The following is a 19083-nucleotide window of genomic DNA, read 5'->3' as shown; positions in this document are numbered from 1 at the left end:
CTTTCATTTAATATTGCCATCTGGTTTTCATCTAATGCTACCAGTATCAAAATGAATTCAGCAACTGCAATAAGAAATTGCTTCAGATTGCAAGGCAGTGTTTGAGTTTATGCATATATGACTGTTACAAGACTCATTATGATCAGCGTATCCTTCTACTAGGTGTCAAATGAGCATGCAAATAGTGGTCCCAGTGTAAATGCTTTTTGACACCAAAGTGATAAATATTTATTGGTGTGCCTTTGGAGGTAATGTCTGCAGATAAAAAATTTGCTCTGAAGAGGTCATGTGACTCTTTACACAAAATATTCTAGAAATAGGAACAATAAAATAAAATTGCAGAGCATTCTAGTATGTTCTATAGTTTCACTGTTTAGATTCTTAAATACAACACATCTGCAGTGAATTATATAATCAGAGGGGTACCCATGTGTCAACCCTGTGTCTGGGGGCAATTAAATTATGGGCACTGTGTCAACATCAGGGGAAGACCCCATACCAAATTCTTTTGGAGTCTAGATTTTGATTCTCGTAGAAAAAACTCTGGCTGTGTAGCTGTGCTAATTTTTTTCTGCATACAGCAGTATTCAAATATCTAGAATATCTAGAACATGCTTTCCCACCTGAGAGAGAACCCCCTTCAAAGTGGGACTTAAGAATTGTCCTTACAAGGGTTATGGAGGCCCTCCTTTAGCACATCTCCAAATGCTGTGTGGCAGAAATGCCACCATCTGTGTCTCTCCCCAGGAATCTGTCCCTGCCAGCTTGAGACACTGGGGTCGAATTCCTAAGGGAGGGGGGATTTTCCTCCCTATCTATGTGACAAAAGCCTGGTGCCTAGGGTGTGGTCCCTCTGGTCACCTGAGTGGGGGGAGGGAAAAGCCCCTGCTCATCTGCCCTTAATCAGTAATGCTTTTTAAATTAATTGGCTAGTTGCCAACACTGCTGGCTTCTATTGGACTGGGCTGCTGAGGTCAGAAAGGCTATATAAGGGCCTGGTCCAAGAAGAGAAGGAAGCCATTTTTACCAGAATGGCTCAAGCATCAGGACACAGGGAGAGAGTCTGATCCATCTGAAACGCTCTCTCTGTGGAAATCTCCGAGCCAGATCTCTACCATCTTCTGAATGATACTTGTAAGTGTTTCTAGAGAGCTAGTCAGCTCACAGTGATGCATTTGCATATCAAACGGCTACCTCAGCCAGATTGTTTTGCTCAATGGTAATCCCTTGATAGTGCTCTACCTCTTACCCTGTTCTGCTTCATGCTGTCAGGAGCAATAAAGTTCTCCTTTGTGACAGGTGTAGGAGACTTATTGAGGGACGGGTTTAATTATGCCTAGGAGGCCCCTTGCATCTGTGGACTAAGGGAGACTCTCCTCTTTTTTGGCCCCCAACTTGGGGAGGTGCCCCAAGTTCTTGTATTGGGTCTAGTATCCGTAGGACTGTTGGGCCTGTGTTTCCCCGAGGACACAGAACCGAGACAGTCCCTTCTCGGGGTGGTGGCAACACGTGTTACCCCCTGGACTCTGTGGTGGGGCTTGAAAGTGGGTCTGCCCAGGCTTAGGTGCCCTGGAGAGACACGTGGAGTCCAGAAGGTGGATGGGAATAGTGAGGTGGGAGGCTCAATGCAGGAGCTCCTCCTACTGGCCTGCCACACGTGCTGGCAGGGTGGGATCTGAATACCCTGCTGTATTAGAGGCATAATTTGGGAGAAGGAATAGAGTCACTGGAAACACTTGAGCAAACAATTATCAATTCGGTATTGAGTTGACTGGACAGTGTAGATGGCCAGGATAGCGGACATGTATGTCCAAATAACCGTGCCCGAACTAAGAAACCTGGCGAAAGAGAGAGGCCATCAAGCGAAGAAAGGGCTAAAGAAGGAAAGCTGATTAAACTCCTGTGTGACAATGACTTGGCCACAGGGCCCCCTTCACGCACGCCAACTCCTGAGCCCTCCCCAGAATCACATCCCCGCATGCCAAGTCCGCAGCCCTCCGAGGGAGGAGTGCTGGAGGTACCAGATGCAGCTAGAAGCTGAGGAGTGGGAGCAAGAGAGCAAGTGCAGGTATGAGCTAGAAAAGCATAAGATGGAGCTGGAAGCCTGGCGTGAAGAGGCCGAGCACCAGGAGAGAGAGCGGGAACACCAGCACCAAGAGGCAGAGTCCAAGCACAAGCATGAACTAGAAGTACTCCATCTGCAGCCCAACGGGGGAGATGCAGGCCCTCCACAAGTGTCCGGGGGACACCCCAAACCGAACGCCACAGCTTTCTCTCGCTACCGAGGCGGAGACAATCCTGACGTATTCCTCAGCACCTTCGAAAAACAAGCGCGACGGTGGAAGGTGCCAGCGGAAGAGTTCATGATGCGCGTGGCTGCTCTGGTAGAAGGCGACATGGCCGTGGTCCTGAATAACCTGCCCGTGGAGAAATCAGACAACTACAAGACCTTTAAGGAGACAGTGCAGCTAAGGTTCAAGCTGAGTCCAGAGTTCTTCCGCAACTGATTCCGTACTACTGTCCCCCAGTTGGGAATGTGCAGCAGCCCAGTCCAATAGAAGCCAGTAGGAACTGCATTTCCCCAGGGACAAATAATAGTGGCATATATTTGTCCTGCTGCCAGTTGTCCCTGGGGAACACCCTCTCTGTTACATGGTAAGTTACCCTAGGTGGGGTAGGGGAAGATGGGGCTAGCACATGGGCTGGCTTCAGCCGCTTTACTTGGGATGCTGGGGATATCCTGGGGCTGCAGCAGTGGCGATGTAGGTACACAGAACCTGGCCGACAGCTGGTCTTTGTTGTTAAACATTGTGCCCTTCACCCAACTGCAATAACAGATGCCAAATTTGGTAGGGCAGTATTTAAAATCACTATTCAGGTAGTAGCAGTCAGGTCTCATTACTATCTTCTATATAAAATATAGTTTATCAGACAAATAGATTGAGATCCTCACAGGTACCTCTGTTTCAAAGAACATCAATTACTGTAAGGTAATTTTCATACCAAATATGTTACTTTCCATTTAGCAAACTTTTTTTTTTACCTGTGTTTACAGTGATGCATTAAAGTAGCAAGTCTTTCTAGCTTATTTGCATCACTTGAAAATATCAGCATAGGGAGGAGAATAGTTCCTGAGCTTATACATGCTGTAGAGGCAATAGAAAGAACACGGTTACACAGATTGATTTGTTTATGTTGAACAAAAGTAAGCTATTGGCTCAAGAACATCCCTTCGTATTTTCAAAGCCATAAGAATTTTTTTCTGGAAACCTGAGTATTTCCTTTCAGATGCAGGCAACCCCCGCTTAGCATTCATAATTGGTTCCTGAAAAACTGAGTGTTAAGTGGAAATAGCTATAAGTGAAACCAAACGTTTTTGACAAACCAAGATGGCGAGCATGAGTGTTATAACAAAACTCGCTGAGCACTAAGTGGAATCAGGTATGAATGCAAAATGAGAATTATAGTGAAATAGTGCTAAGTGAAGCAGCATTAAGCGGGGGTTGCCTGTAGTCCATGCATTATTTACTCAGTAATGGCCCCCTAGCAAAAAAATTCAACCCCAAACCTAGCAGCATGTTTAAGGCTAAGTCCCGGTGCCCTCTGGCTATGACTCCCAAACTCCTGTGGGTTTATTCTTTTTTTTTTTAATATTTTTATATCACTGAAGAGGGAATAGTGTATGCCCCTGCTGTAAACCCACCTTAGCCCCACGTTTTTGCTAATATTTTGACAGATACCTCTTGAGAAAAGGGTCTACTCTAAAAACTGACTTGAGAAAATCAAAGTATAAAGTATAAAAGAACTTCCGTATGTAGACTAATACAGTGTTTGCTCAGTGTGTCATCTGATATTAATGGTCAGTCAAAGTTTGCGTTGATATTATATAAAACCTAAATACAAGGCATGTTAAACTTTAACTGATAATTTAGACTAAATAGCCAGCTATGTCATGGAGAATCCAAAGGTTTGTTAGGAAACCCTACATGTTCTGAAAATCATATTACTGTTTGGAAAGACTGAGTATAATTGTGTGTGTCCGTGACCTGCTTCGGAGTTTCTGTGCTTGTTAAGGATCTCACTATATACCTTCTTTAACAGACAGTAACAAAGCAAAGAAAGTATTTAAGAGGTGATACTTTTGACAAGTGAAGATGTGGAAGCCTGCTTTTTAAATATTATATTACTAGTTACCTAATATTCTTAAATTTTAAGATGAAAGACGTTATTAAATTAGATTAAATTTGTATTCTGTTTCCTAAATGTTAGGCAGTACCTCAGACAAAGAACAAGAACCCCATATAGTGGGGTTGGGGCATAATTTCGAATTCCATTATGAGATCGAGTTGGCAGGATAAGTATCCTAGGAACTGGGGGCGGGGGGAAGAAACTGATTGGCTGAATGTGAGCTAATGATAGCCCAAAGATTAAAATCCCTTCTTAGCACTGAGTTTCAGTTTTTTTTAAGACCTATAGCTAAATCCTGCCATATGTTGCACTGGTTATAGCAGGTAATGAAAGGGAATCTAAGCAGCTTCTTCCCTGATTTGCAGGAGCGGAGTAGGATGTCCATTTACAAAAGAAAACAATTAAAATGTTTCTATGTTTCACAGATCTCAACAGCTGTAAGGAGGCATGGACTTAGCTAGCAAGCATAGTCAGACCCTGGCATGTGAGGCTGCTTGCAGTAGGTAAAAAATGAGACTATTCCTTTTCAAAGGTATGACAAGATGATGGTTCTAATAGAGGAAGTGCAGTTGTAAGTGACAGGTTACCAGCTGTATACCTACCCTTTAGGCAACTACGCGCACTTTGGCCTTCTTTTAATGAGGCTGTGTGAGTGCCTAAGAATCTGTGTGTACACCGAGCATGTGTAGAAAGCTATGCACTGTCCAGACAGGTATGCAGCTAAGCACACACACCCATTATTCATGTGTAAAATTTTAACTGAAAAAATCCTAGCTAACTGTGTTGGGAGGGGAAGAGATAATAGCTACTGAGGGTAGAATTTGGTTTACCTGTGTGCATGTAAATGACTATTTCTACCTGCTTCCCTGTGTGGTCAGTGCACACCCTACTGTACATGCTCAGTGTAAATATTCATGTTTATGCATCCACACTGCAGGGGTAATATAATTGTGCAGTGTTCATAAGTAGCAATAAGTCCACTTATATGGCTGGAAAATTGCCATTTAGGTGCACGAGGGATGTTAGAATACTGCCCAAGCTGTCTGCATAAATCTCAGGTTTTTAGGGTTTGCTTTCTCTAGTTGGTTGGGATAGAAAGCTGCCATGCAAGGTTAGGGTATATATTTTGTTTTCCAATAAAGATTGTTTTTAATGTATTAAATTAACCTTTTGCCATTTTACAATCAATTTCCACAGTTGCAGAATTTTTCCCTCCTTCTCTTGACTGGACATTGATTTATTTCTGTGCACAGAAGTGCCATGTGATATTCTTATAAAACCAATGAGCATATTCATTCATAAATTTGCTACTAAGGAAATGGAGTTTTTGTTTTTCATATTTTGTAAAATGTGGTAGTTGAAAAACGGTATTGTTACAGAAAGAAATCTAACTGCCATACCACTTATATACTCAAAAAGGCTGTTTGTTGCCACCAGCATTAGGATTGAGATTTTCAGTTAATTAAAGGAAAAGAAGAGTAAAAAACTGGATCCACGGCTATTTTATTAAAATTACAGTAAGGATCAGTCTCTGGGCTGGCAGCTTCTCATCTGACCCTCATACAGCAACCTATGCTAAATCTTGTGGTTTGTGGAAGATACAAACTGATTAATATGGATATTATAGATCGCATAACTTTTTGAGACAGTAAAAGTTAACCATTTTCCATGACTGAAATTTCCCCATAGACTTTTTTTCTGAGTACTGTAGTCACCTTAATTTTTCACCTGTCTGCTGTCCTCCCTCCCTAGCATAGCAGAAGTTGATCAGTGCTTCTTTTTTACATGGATTGTGAAGGATTTGGAGATTCTATCAGATAAAATACTAAATAACAAGATATTTATTTTAGGAGTACAGAAAGAGAGAAACAACAGCTGCTTCTAAATGGCTTTGTACATTATGAAATGTCATAATGCTACTTCAGTGAGTCTCTGTACAATACATGGAACCTGCCTTTCAAATCATTCTTGCCTAGAGTGCAATAACATAGTTAAACAGTATCCCAAAGTGGTGTTAAGCAATGGTGCTTATGTAAGAAGAAATACTTCAGGCCTCTCGTAGTACAAAATTCTTTTTTGTATCTTGAGGGCTGATCCTGAGGGTATCTTATTCACTGGTGGTTTCTGTACACATTTCACAGGAATGAGGACAATGGCTTAATCTCATTTGGAATAACTGCTATGCTAAAGTACTACAATTTTGTTTTTGTTTTTCTTTTAAAACAAATTTTAAGCATAGGTGATCCCTTTAGCTCAAGACACAAATTTTAGCTGAAATACATTAAGGAAATAGAGGGTTGATGGTTTTATATTTCCAGCTTCATTATTCTGGTTACAGTGCTACAGTGCTCTGGGATCATTAATGTCGTTAAAATTTTCTTTGAGTTTTGTGCACATACTGAAAATAAGGCCCCTGCCACACGTTACATATATTATACAATTAACTGGTCCAACCTGCAATAAATTTAGCCTGGCCACACGTGCAAAGTAATTATCATGCCATGAAAACGTTCAAACAGCTATAAAAAGAGCCAATCAGTTACAGACTTAGTGTTTGAAAATGGGTAATAACTTTATAGCTGATTTCTATCCAGCTGTAATTTGAACATGTGGCAGGGCCCTAAATTACATTAATTGTACAATTTAATCTTGGACCAGGGTTTTAATGATCAAACAGTCTATTTATGTAGTCCACTTTAAACATACTGTTTTAAATTGTGAATGTCAGACTGTGTATACAAAGTGAAGTTGCAGTCTTTTACGCCCTTGCAATGTCACTGATTTCTTGCATTCATGAACACAGAATTTGAATTGCATATTCTGTTTCCTACAACTGGCTTCTTTATCATCCTGTGTTTCCTCAAGGATAAGCCAGGGGGAAAAGTATACCAATTATTCATATGAAAACGTCATTAGAACAGGGTTATTTGAAACCAGCAAAAATAGTAAGATTTGTTTAAAGTTAAGTATGTAACATCTAACATTCATGTGTGAAGTGATGCAGTTAAAGAACAGTCAGTAACAAATCTTTCTATGTCTCCTTGTTTTTCAAAAAGATTTGTCAAAATAATGAAATGTTTTTGAAAAACTGAATTCAGTGGAGATGAATGTTGACACTTCGTTTCAGCTACTTGGTGCCATTTTAAAGAGTCGCTCTCCCTTTTGTACTTTCCGTTTGCTTCTCTGGGCTGCAGCTAGAGGCTGCATCCAGACAAGCACAGCTGTGCAGTATGTGGCAATGCAGTCACATCTGTGGTGCCACGTACTGCATGTTAAGCTGTTCTCCATACTGTAAGGGAGCAGCATAGGGGGTTTTTTGACCCCTGGATATCCAGGGGTAAAAAAAACCTGCACAAAGAAAAAGAAGCAGACCAGCACACAGGGGAGCAGCCTGCACCACTCAAAACCAGAGCCTGGCTGACTGGAGTCACACTCTGGCTGCTGGCCAGTCTCCAAGTTGCAAGATTGCCACTGCTGCAGCCCCAGAAGGCCCCCAGGACCCCAGGTAAGGCTTCTGGAGCCAGCCCAGTGCTGACCACAGCCTCCCCGACCCCACCCAGGGTAACCTGCCATGCACCAGAAGGCGCGTGGCACAGTCATTCCCTGGGGAGAACTAGCAGCAGAACAAGGTGTCCCGCTGCTAATTATCCCCAGAGAACCAAGTGTCTACACTCATGTGGACATGGCCAGCGAGATTTTAAAAGCTTTCCCCTGTCATGCTGCTCTGGAGGTGAAAAGTAGCCAAGTTGAATATACAGGGTGTCTCACAAAAAAGTATGCACATCTCAGTTGTCAGGGAGACAAAGACTTATTGATTGCCAGAGATGCTTCTTGTTTCCTTAGAAAGCAAGAGCATAACTTGCAATGTACACTCTTGTTTGTGTTCCAAAAGTCCATCATTGACTCCTTATAGTTACGAACAATAAATCAGCAAACCCATACAGGGATGAGAGTTGGCTGTGGTTTTATCAGTATGTCTGTACTCCTGAAACTGAAGTAAATATTCATTTTTGAGACACTCTGCATACATTATTCACTTAAGATAGAACTGAATTTTAAATATTTGATTGTGGAAAATGAACACAGATAATCAGAAGGTCTAAGTGTCTGGGGGAGGGGGTCACTATTATTTCTTTTTACCTTAAACTTGAGATTTTATCCACTGCACTCACGGAGCTAAGCAGAGAACAGGCTCTCCAGCCTGTTCGCCACCCAGCTCTGCAATCCTGGAGCTGAGTGGGGGGGAAAACCTCCCCAGCCCCTGCCAGCATGGAGCTCCCAGCGCCGGCTCTGCAGTCGGAGATCCTTATCTCTCAATGGGAAATCTGTGGTCACACAGCTGGTGCTGGAAGATAAGGATCTTCCAATGCTGGCCCTGTGATCGCAGAGCTGGCACTGGGAGTTAAGGATCTTCCAGCCCCCAGCTCTCCGATCACGATAGCAGTCTCGAAGCGGAGGGCTTGGAGTTCCCTGCTCCCAAGGTAGGGGGACATAGTCTCCACCTCGGCTCTCGTGGTGGAGCCTGCCTTGGCAGCAGGCAACTCCTGGGGGCAGGGAGCAATCTCCCACTCCCTGGTGACCAATCAGGCATCCACATGAGCGCTACTGCACAGTAACTATTGCAGGTAAATTGCTACTTGCATGTGCAGGTAGCAAATTTTCTCACGATTAGCAAGGTTTACTGTGCAATAAGTGTGTACACCTGTAGGCACATGCTTACTGTGCAGTAAACTGTGCTACTGCTCAGTAAAGCATCCTGTGTAGATGCACCTAGTATCTAGAAAAGTGCTAGATACATGTCTCCTGCCTTTCCATCCAGTGAAACGAGGGAGTGAAGTTTTAGGTTGCAAACTCACTTAGACTGTAAGCTCTTAGGACATGCTGTGTATGCGGAGGTGTAGTGGGGACAGGTGCAAGGCATGGGGCAGTGCTAGCTGCCTCAGTACCAACGGCAGTGTTGCCATCAGTGGCACCTATTTCTGTATGCTCCCCACACCAACAAAAGTAGTACCCCTGGCTAGTGTTCTGGTTGCCCTCCCCTCAGTTACACTACTGAGTCTGCACAGAGCTGTGCGTTTTTTTTATATTGTAGAGTGCTGTAGATCTTTGATTTAATCTCCTATAGCGCTTCCCTACCCAAAACAAAGGGTATGGACAGCTGTAAGACTTGAAACCCTACAAAAGCCCTTGTAGCACTACAAAATGTGAGCATACCAGTATGCATCTGTAGCACTCCATGACCCAAGCACTACAGAAAAGTATCTGTTTGAAACCAGAACTAGTGCTTCATTTTGTAGAGCCACTTGTAATGTTTAATTACTTGTAGTCCTGCAGAAGTCATGGTGCTCTGCGCTTTATTTTTCACCCACCCCGCAACTTCCAAGGGGAGAGGGAGAGAGAGCAGTAGAAGCCTTGATTGTTGGAGGAGTGGGTAGATTGCTGCCACAGGAACAGTCTAGAAAGCCCCTGTAAGGCAGTGGCAGTAGAAAGAGCTCCCACAGCTTCCACAGGAATATAGGAGAGCTGCTGATTACTGATAACTTGCTGGAGAGGGCAGGCTGACAGTGATTGGGCTTGCTCACAGGCTTCCTTGGAGGAACCTAAGCAGCAGCTCCATATTGCTTCCTGACTGGAGGGCTCTCCAGCCAGGGGGCTGGAACACCTATATGCCCCCATGGCACTGGATTTTGGTAGCACTACCAAGTGCCACAGCAAATGAATGGTTGTCCATAGTGAGAGCCTCTCTCTTTCCTAATATGTAAATGAAAATTATAATAGCCTTCCACCTATTTGGACCATATTTAAAGATGAAAAGTATTGGTATGTATTACTGATCTTTGCTTGTGGATTTTGGTTTGGGTGTGGGAGGAGTTTTACAAACTCACTTTGTTTTTAAAGTGTTACTTTTCTTTTTTTTAACATCTATGTCTTTCCCAATCTGTTAGGATCTCAGCAGCAAGGACATGAAGAGAGACTTGTACATAGTTGCCCATGTAATTCGAATAGGTATGGTATGCTTTATTAAGTACATTTTTAAATATTACCTCAAAATGAATTTAAAGTTGTTATTTTTTAAACATTGCTTGGACTGAATTAACAATACGATGAGTTTAACCAGTTAAGAAGCTTAGTCATGGACCCTGACTTTTGGTTGAGACAGATTCAAATATAGTAATGGAAACGGATATTAATACAACTTAGTAATTGTTAACCAGAGATTTTTCTTGATCTCAAGCAGGAGAATTGGGTAATACTCTGTTTGAAATAAAAGATATTAGGGTTCTCATGCAGCCTTTTTAACTTTGAATAAAAGACAGGGTATGGAAATAAAGTCAGTTTGCTGAAGAAGATGTCAGTGTACCTAGTCATGTACAAATTTCTAAATAATTTGCTGAATAAATGGAAACACCTCTTTTTCCACTGCTTACCCAACAACAGGCAATTTACTGCTGCTTTTCAACTTACAGGCTATGTACAAACATTCAGGGAAGTTAGGGGGATGTTAGATAACATTAAAAATGGCCACCTGATTAAGTTAGTTTCCCCAGGTGTGGACCTTACACTAGTTAGGTCAAGATAAGGGTGAGCTATACCGTCCAGGTACACCTAACTTAGATTGGGTTGTTCATTTTTAGACTGATCTAACTGTCCTCTTTCTCTACAGTTCCCAACACAGCCCCAGGGCTGGAAAAGCTCAGGTGCCAGCCCCACCTCCAGGACTGCACTTTTTTCCCCTGGCACCAGGCTATTTTTGGCATCCAGGCTCCTCCACCCCCATCCCCAAAGAGTAGGCCTGTGCAAAGCATCTAGTATTCACTTCGGATTCAAATTCACATGATCCAGGGGTCAGTGATTCAATCTGGTGATTTGAATCATTGTCCCAAATCTGTTTGGCCAAATCTGATCCTGAATCGCTGAATCAGCCAGGCCCATCTCCTGCAGCCCAGCAATGGATGCCCTGCCCACACCAGCTTCCACACTTGGGGAAGAAAAAAGGTGGGAGCAGGCAGGGGCTGGGGGTTGGCAGGGTCCCCTTCCCCCTTCATCCCCTTGCCCCCACCCTGGTACTTATCAACTCAGAGTTGGCTGCAGCTCCCTGCTGCAGCCACTGGGGACTGCCTGAATCATCAAAGCTCTCTGAATCTTTTCTGAAGATTTGGAGAGCTTTGAATAGATTCGGACCTTTTAATTGGTCCCCTGATTCAATTCTGATTTGGAGATTCAGCCACCGAATCAGGCTGAATCTCCTCTGAATCAAATCACCACCCAAAGCTTCGCACCGCCCTACCAAACAGATAATGCCTGCCCCTGCAGATCAGCCAGCACCTCCCCACCATCAAGCTCACCATACCCCCCCCCCATCCTGCAAGCTGCTTCTGGAGCCAATTTTACCAGCATTCACCTGTGTCAGGAGCCAAGGAAATAAGTTGGGGGAGGGGGAGGAGTGGGCACAAAGGTGGAGGTTGGTTTATCCAGTGGAGGTTGTTTGTCTGGGGTTGTGGGGGTTGGGAGGCTAAACACAGCCCCAGGTCCTGGGGAGAGAGAGCTCCATGGACTTTGTGAGCCCCCTCTGTTCCCACCAAACTCTCCCAGACCCACCAAACCCTCACGGACTCTGCCTGCCCTCCTGATCCACCCATGGACACTGCTTGATCCCCTGCAGACCCAGCTTGCTCCCTCCACCCCATTCCTCCTTGCACACCTCACCTGCTTTCCTGACCCTCTCCCCCATGGACCTACTTGCCCCCCCCATGCAAGCCTACCCCCTAGCCTCTCCCACCCCAACTTACCTTAGATCAGGAGGCCATTTTTAACCCAATCTAACCTCCTCCTAACCTTCCCAAATATCTGTACACACAGTATCTCATAGCAGGGATGCATTTAACCAGCATCAAGAAGTTAGGAGGTAGTTCATTATAAGTTTTGATCTTTTATTTAAGAAGTTGCTAAAGTAGTATTTCTTGTATTTATGCAGAATATAATATTTTATTGCAAGATTTTTTTCAGATTTTTTTTAAACTCAACTCTCACTGGGACAATCAGTTAATCAGAATAATAGGCTATCTGCTGAGTTCTTTCAGGTACAAGAATTTTATGTAATAGTGAGCAGCACAATACTTTTCAATGTTTCCAAGTTTTGAGTTGTTCAGTCACTTTGAGGCCTAACCACCATTTCTGAAACATGGATGAATAGTGCTTGTTGGAGTATATGTGCAGTTAAATTGTGTTTGACACAACTTTTAGTGACACTGGGTATCAGTAACAGATATTATTCTTAATGCTCATACAATGTAAATGAAGCCATAGATTTGTTATGTTTTTCTGAGTAATAATAAAAATCCTTAAATTTGCAAGAGCATTTTAAGGATCAGTTCTTCATTATCTGAATCCAGTGCCATACACTTGTATAAAAATGTTCCCTCTAAATCAGGCTTATAAATATTGCTCCAAGGTATGCTTTAGTTAAACCTCAATTTATTAAACTTCTTTTAAAAAATTACAGGAAGAAATATTGTGGCTTGAGTTATGTAAGAAATCAGACCAGATCATAATAGTGTATTCTGATCTTGAAAACTATTAGTTCATTAAAAAAATGACACAAATATTTGAAAAGTATTCAGTTGAAATAGTTTCCTTTTCCAAAATGTTCCCTCATGTGTTAGAAAGAAAACTGACAACCATTGGCACCATAATACATTTAATATACATTCTTTTATATGAAATGATATATAATATAATATGAGAGGAGGAAATTGGAAATATATGGAAACATGTTCGCAATGGTTTGTATTTTATAAATGTATACATAGACACACACACAAAGACAACAGAAAGACAGTAGAGGGAATGACTAAACTTGACTTTCTAACTACTGTTATCTGTTTAAGGTCGCATGCTGCTAAATGATTCGAAAAAGGGTCCCCCACATCTCCATTACCGTCGCCCCTATGGCTGTGCAGTATTGAGCATCATGGATGTACTTCAGTCCATCTCTGAACTGAAAGAAGAAAAGGATTTTGTTTTGAAAGTTTACACGTGAGTAATTCCAGAAGGGGAAAGAAATCACATATGTGCATTGTGTATTCTATAGTTTATTACTATATAATTGCATTGGAACCACAAGTCAGAAACCAAACAGTGAGCTCTGAATTCCATGGGAAAGATTTGTAGTTTTTTACGAATCCCTTTCTTTATCAGGTTTCTACAGCCTTCCTTCTTGTGTAAAAAGTAATAATATACTAACACTTTCTGGAATGTATACGATGTGTGCCTTCTGTATTGATGAGCTCTCTGACCTTCTAAACCAGGGGTCAGCCACCTATGGCCTGCAGGTTGGATCTAGCCCGAGGCACTTGATCTGGCCTGTAAACATGGAGTTCAGGGACATTTGGCAGCAGTTTCTCTCCCTGTGTTTCAGTGGGGAAAAGCAGTAGTGGTGGCAGCTGAGTCCTAGCACTTTCCTTTCCACCACCTCTTACCCAACCTGGGTCAGTCTAGCCCTCAGCCTTAAAAAGTTCCCAACCTCTGTTCTAAACCATTTGATTTGAGTTGCTAATGCTAATGCACAAGTCAAAAAGCAAATGTGCTTTTGGGGTGTATCAGTAGAAGCACAGGAGAAGATTGTGCCTCTCTACTTAGCACTGGTTAGGCCTTATCTAGAGTTTTATGTGCAGTTTTGGGCTCCACATTTTAAAGTGGATATGGAGAAGTGGCAGATTGAGGTGTTGTGTCTTGTGGCTTTGTCAGGGTTGACTGTGTAAAATGATGATGAAATCCCAGATGACCCCAGGGTTACCACGATTGTGACAATCTTCAAGAAAGGAGATAGGTCTTACTGTAGAAATTACAGAGGGATCGCCTTGCTGTCCACCACAGAAAAGATCATTGTGAGAACCCTCTTGAATGGTCTTCTTCCACCTGCTGAAGAGCTCCACCCAGAATCTCAGTATGGGTTGAGGGCATCAAGAGACTCAACCGATATGATCTTCACTGCTCGCCAGCTTCAGGAAAAATGCCAGGAACAACATAAACCTCTCTACATGGCCTTCTTTGACCTCATGAAAACCTTTGACACTGTCAACCAAGAAGCTCTGTGGAGGATCCTTCTGAGATATGGTTGCCCACTGAAATTCATCACCATTCTTCACCCACTCTATGACAGTATGCAAGTAGTGATTCTCAGTAACGGTTCTATCCCAGATCCCTTTAAAGGTAAGACAGGAGTTTAAACAAGGCTGTATCATTCCTCCAACACTCTTCTTGATATTTCTTTCCACAATGCTACAGCTGACCACCAACAGGCTTCCACTTGGAGTGCAGCTAAACCACCAAATGGATGGTAAGCTGTTTCATCTCAGCTGACTCCAAGCCAAAACCAAGACCACCCAACTTCAGTCATCAACCTACAGTATCATAGATGCTGTGAGCTCACTTGGATGATGCTGTGTGTTTACTTGGAAACAGATCTTCAAGCAATTTTTGACCTCTTTACCACGGCATACAAGAAAATGGGACTGAAACTTAACATTCAGATGACTAAGGTCCTCCATCAAGAAGCTCTTAATAAGCAGTCCCCAGCTCTGGTAATTCAAATTCATGGTCAGACTTTTGGAGAACACTGAGTATTTCCTGTACCTCAGAAGCCCTCTCTTGCAGAAGGCTGACGTCAATGAAAAAATCCAGCACTGCCTCAAGTGTGCAACTGCAGTCTTCAAACGCCTGAGGGAAATGGGTGTTCGAAGATCATGACATCAAATCTGAAATCAAGCTTATGGTTTATCAAGCAATTGTGATCCCTACCTTACCGTATGGAGATCAGACATGGACAACATACAGGAGACACCTCAAATCGCTGGTGAAGTACCATCAGCACTGCCTGCAAAAGATTGTTTGAATTCAGTGGGAAGGCAGACACTCCAATGTTAGTTCCCTCTCACAAGCAAACAACATGAGCATCAAGGCAATGATCATCTGACATCAACTTCACTGGGCTGGCCACATCATCCAGAGGTCTGAATCCAGAATCCCAAAGCAAGTTTTATTCTGCCAGCTCAGTCAAGGTGCACACTCAAGGGGACAGCAGAAAAAGCGATTCAAGGACATCCTCAAGGCCAACTTAGAAAAATGCAACATTGACATCAACTCATGGGACACTATTGTCCAAGACTGCCCCAAATGAAGGAAGTGTCTGCTGCAAGGATCTCAGTACTTTGAAACCTTATGATATTAACAGGAGATGGAAAGCTGGAGCAGCAGAAACAGCATGTCGTGGACCAAACCAAAAATCCAGACCACCTACCCCACATGGAAACACATGCCCAAGTTACAGTAGAACCAGTCAATCCTGGATTGATCTTGTCAGCCATCTTCATACGCACAGATAAAGCAATCTTGGAAGACAATCATCCTTGACTGTGAGGGATTGCCAATGAGACAAAGGATTTTTATAGGATGGTTTGAATGCAGATGATCCTGCCTCAGACAGGGTGTTGGACTAGATGACTTCCAGAGGTCCCTTCCAGGTCTTTTTTCTATGATTTATGATATAACAGCATGAAAAGGTCAATAAAGTTTCTGTAGTTCAATCAAGTTAATGGATTTATGTTCCATTTTCAACTGAATATGAATGTGTAGCTTACTTTTAATTTTAGCATCAGTGGCATCAACTGCCTTTGCTCAAACTGAATTTGCCAAATTTTTCAAGCTGCATTGAAATTGTCTGTTTGGCTTCCATTCACAACTGCTTACAGAGGCTGGCTGCTTTATTGGATCAGTATTGCTTTCTGACGGTTAATTAAATAGAGAACATTGGCAGTTATTCCCTCTGTGTGCTGGCTTTGTTCATAGACTATCACTGTGCACAGGAGGTCCATGAGCAGTCTGTCTTCATCTTTGAAGGATGCTAATCATGCTATTGAATTAATACCCCCAAACACCTTGCCCAAGGCTTTTTTCTTCCTCAGCATTCCTACTGATATTGCCTCCAGTTCAGATTCTCTTTTATAGTGGTATCTGAGTGACAGACCTTTTGAAAACATCCTGGCAGGTTTAATTACCTTAAAAGCAACCATGAGCTGCTCTTTCGCCTCTGATAGACTGTTTTGCAACAGCAAGGATTTGTATTTAGGTCTTGCTTCCACACATTTACAGTCTGAAATATTTATAATTTAAAAATGTAAACATCTCAGATGTTCAAGGTTGAAGCTGCTTTGTTGTTTAGGGACATTAATAGAGATTAAAATATATGTTTAGTTTGGAGTTTATGGCTTGAAGTTCTGTTTATTTTCAAAATAATTTGTCTGCAGTTCTGGATGTCTTTAGTTGATTTGTGTGGGATTTAAATATACGTGTATTAGTCTGTATTGTCTATACAACACACTAACTGTTGTAAAAGGGCCATGCTGAAACAAGCTGTAGGAAGAAGGATGGATGCTATGCAGGGTAAGCTATTTGGGTGTCACATTAAGTAAGGCTTTTGTGGTTCTTAGCCTTTTTAGATGTGAGACATCCCTTGATAGACTCGAGGTACCTCTTGGAAATTGCCACCTCTTCGTTTTAATGCTATTTTGTTTTTTACTACAGAAAACAAGGTTTTTTGTTGCAAAGAACTCAGAAAGACCACAGTCAGTCAGAATGTTTTTAGCAATATGGATTTTTATTTTAAATCTCTGGGTTCATTTTGTGATTCATATTTACGTACCTAGAAGTGTATAGCACCCTGTGGCACCCTTGAAAGGACCATAAGGCACTCTGATTGAGAAACACTGGTTTAAGAGCTGATGCTTCTGCAGCATCTGCTAAAAAAGCATTTGCAGTCTTAACATTTATTCTGTATAATTGGGCCTATGAATCTATTAAGTAAATGCACATCAGTTTTCAGTGTCATGATTACCTTAAATAGCAAAACATGAAATAATGTGCAATAGCTCATAGTACATTCCATATTAATAGAACCCTGCCCTTTTCAGTCAGTTGTCCATGCTTTTCAAATACATGCTGTTTAGATCCAGTTTTATGTGCTCAAAACAAAAGGCAGTGTGGCTGCACTACTAGCGAACAGCCACATTCTTAAAAGGTATTATACTTGTAATTCAGGTAGGCACCTAAATATCTTGGAAATCTGGCCCTGTGTATTTATGATGGCATGAGGTAGCCTTAAGAGCCACAATATAATTTTAAACGTTTTGCTAGGCTGTGTCAGGAAATTGTCTACCTATTTAAAAGTTGTAAATTCAAAAAGAAATCAGATTTGAAGATAAGTCAAGTTTTTTTCTTCAGTTGGCAGAGCGACCACCACAGGGTGAAGTATCCTTTCTCTTAAAAAGTATTGGGGTTTAGAATATAAACTATCACGTGCAGAATGACACACTATTTGAAATAATCTTTAAAAGTGACACCAGTTGGTGGTCTGTGAGTTGTTTTTGGGTTTATTTTTAAACTACCATATAATACTTAAGAGAAAACAAGTACAGAAGTTAAAGGTGAGATACAGTAACATTCAGTATGGTACTTTTTTCTAGGCCAGTTCAGGTTTTCTTGTATCATTTAATTTATGCTTTTTAATGTACCGTATCTGAGTTGTTATATGCATCGTAATATCCAGTGCTTTCATTCCTCCTGTGAGATATATATCCTGTTTCTTTTGCATCTAAATTTTACATAATCTGTAACACATTTATATTCTTTCCATAGTAATTCAAAAAGAAATACTACATTTCAACTGCTGGAGCAAAATGCTTGTAGTTGCATACCATTGCCTTGCCAGTCGTAATGTTGTCGCATGTTATGTTGGACAGCAAGTCATATATGAATCAAAAGCATGCTCTTGTTGCAAAAAAAAAAAAAAAAAAAAAGCCATTAGCATGCTGCATTGAATTTATAACAGTGTTCCCTGTAAGTCAAGGGAAGTGATTTTTCCATTGTATTCAGCCCTAGTGTGGGTTCACTTAGACTACTGGGTCCAGTTTGGGGCACCTCACTTCAAGAAAGATGTAGATAAATTGGAACGAGTCCAGAAGAGAGCAACAAAAATTATTATAAGTCTAGGAAATATTATTTACAATGAAAGGTTGGAAGAACTGGGATTATTTAGTCTGAAGAAGAGAAGATTTAGGGGGTATTTGATAAAGTCTTCACATCTCTGGAGGGTGATTACAAGGAGATTTCATAGACATTAGGGCTGGAAGGGATCTCGCAAAATGGTCGGGTCCAGCCCCCTGCCCAAGGGGCAGGAAGTCAGCTGGGGTCAAATGATCCCAAGAAGATAGACATGCAAGTGTTTCTTAAAAATGTCGAGACTAGGTGCTTACACCACTTCTGGGAGGGGAGTCTATTCCAGGCTCTGGGGACTCGGACGGTAAATAAGTTTTTTCTTACGTCCCGCCTAAAACGGTCTTCCAGGAGTTTGTGACCATTGGACCTTGTCTTCCCATGGGGTGCCCTGGTGAACAGATGTTCTCCCAGTTCCTGATGCACATGCCTTATGTACTTATAGGCTGCTGCTAAGTCCCCCCTGAGCCTTCACTTCTCCAGGATGAAGAGTCCCATGCCTCTCGGCCTCTCCTCATAAGGCCTGTTCTCTTGTCCTTTAATCATGTGCATAGCTGTCCTCTGGACTCTCTCAAGCTTCTCCACATCCTGTCTAGAGTGCGGAGCCCAGAACTGGATGCAATACTGTAGCTGCAGCCTCACCGAGGCCAAGTGAAGCAGGAGGACGACTTCCTGGGTCTTGCTTGTGATTCATCAGTAGATGCAAGCCAGGGTTTTGTTTGCTTTGCTGGCTGTGGCATCGCATTGGATGGATGAGGGTAGACTATTCTTTGAGCCCCACTAGGCATTCAGGTAAAGGCGTGATAGAATTTGACATGTGATCCACACCGTCATGCCTCCTGCCAT

At 42.3% G+C, this 19083-nt stretch overlaps 1 protein-coding gene across 1 annotated transcript in view; it reads left to right on the top strand.

Annotated features, from left to right (window-relative positions):
* The window catches only part of DOCK3 (dedicator of cytokinesis 3), a 791467-nt gene that overhangs the window by 518413 nt on the left and 253971 nt on the right, over positions 1–19083 (top strand). The window contains exons 11-12 of the mRNA XM_019504626.1: positions 10134–10194; positions 13077–13224. Of these exons, the coding sequence (XP_019360171.1) occupies positions 10134–10194; positions 13077–13224 (209 nt within the window). The remainder of the gene's footprint in view (positions 1–10133; positions 10195–13076; positions 13225–19083) is intronic.

The sequence above is a fragment of the Gavialis gangeticus genome, unplaced genomic scaffold (assembly GCF_001723915.1).
Source record: "Gavialis gangeticus isolate Ggan-Ray unplaced genomic scaffold, GavGan_comp1, whole genome shotgun sequence".
In the NCBI taxonomy this organism is placed as follows: Eukaryota; Metazoa; Chordata; order Crocodylia; family Gavialidae; genus Gavialis; species Gavialis gangeticus.
Note: the sequence above shows the minus strand (reverse complement) of the source record. Positions and strands in the feature narration are given on the sequence as shown.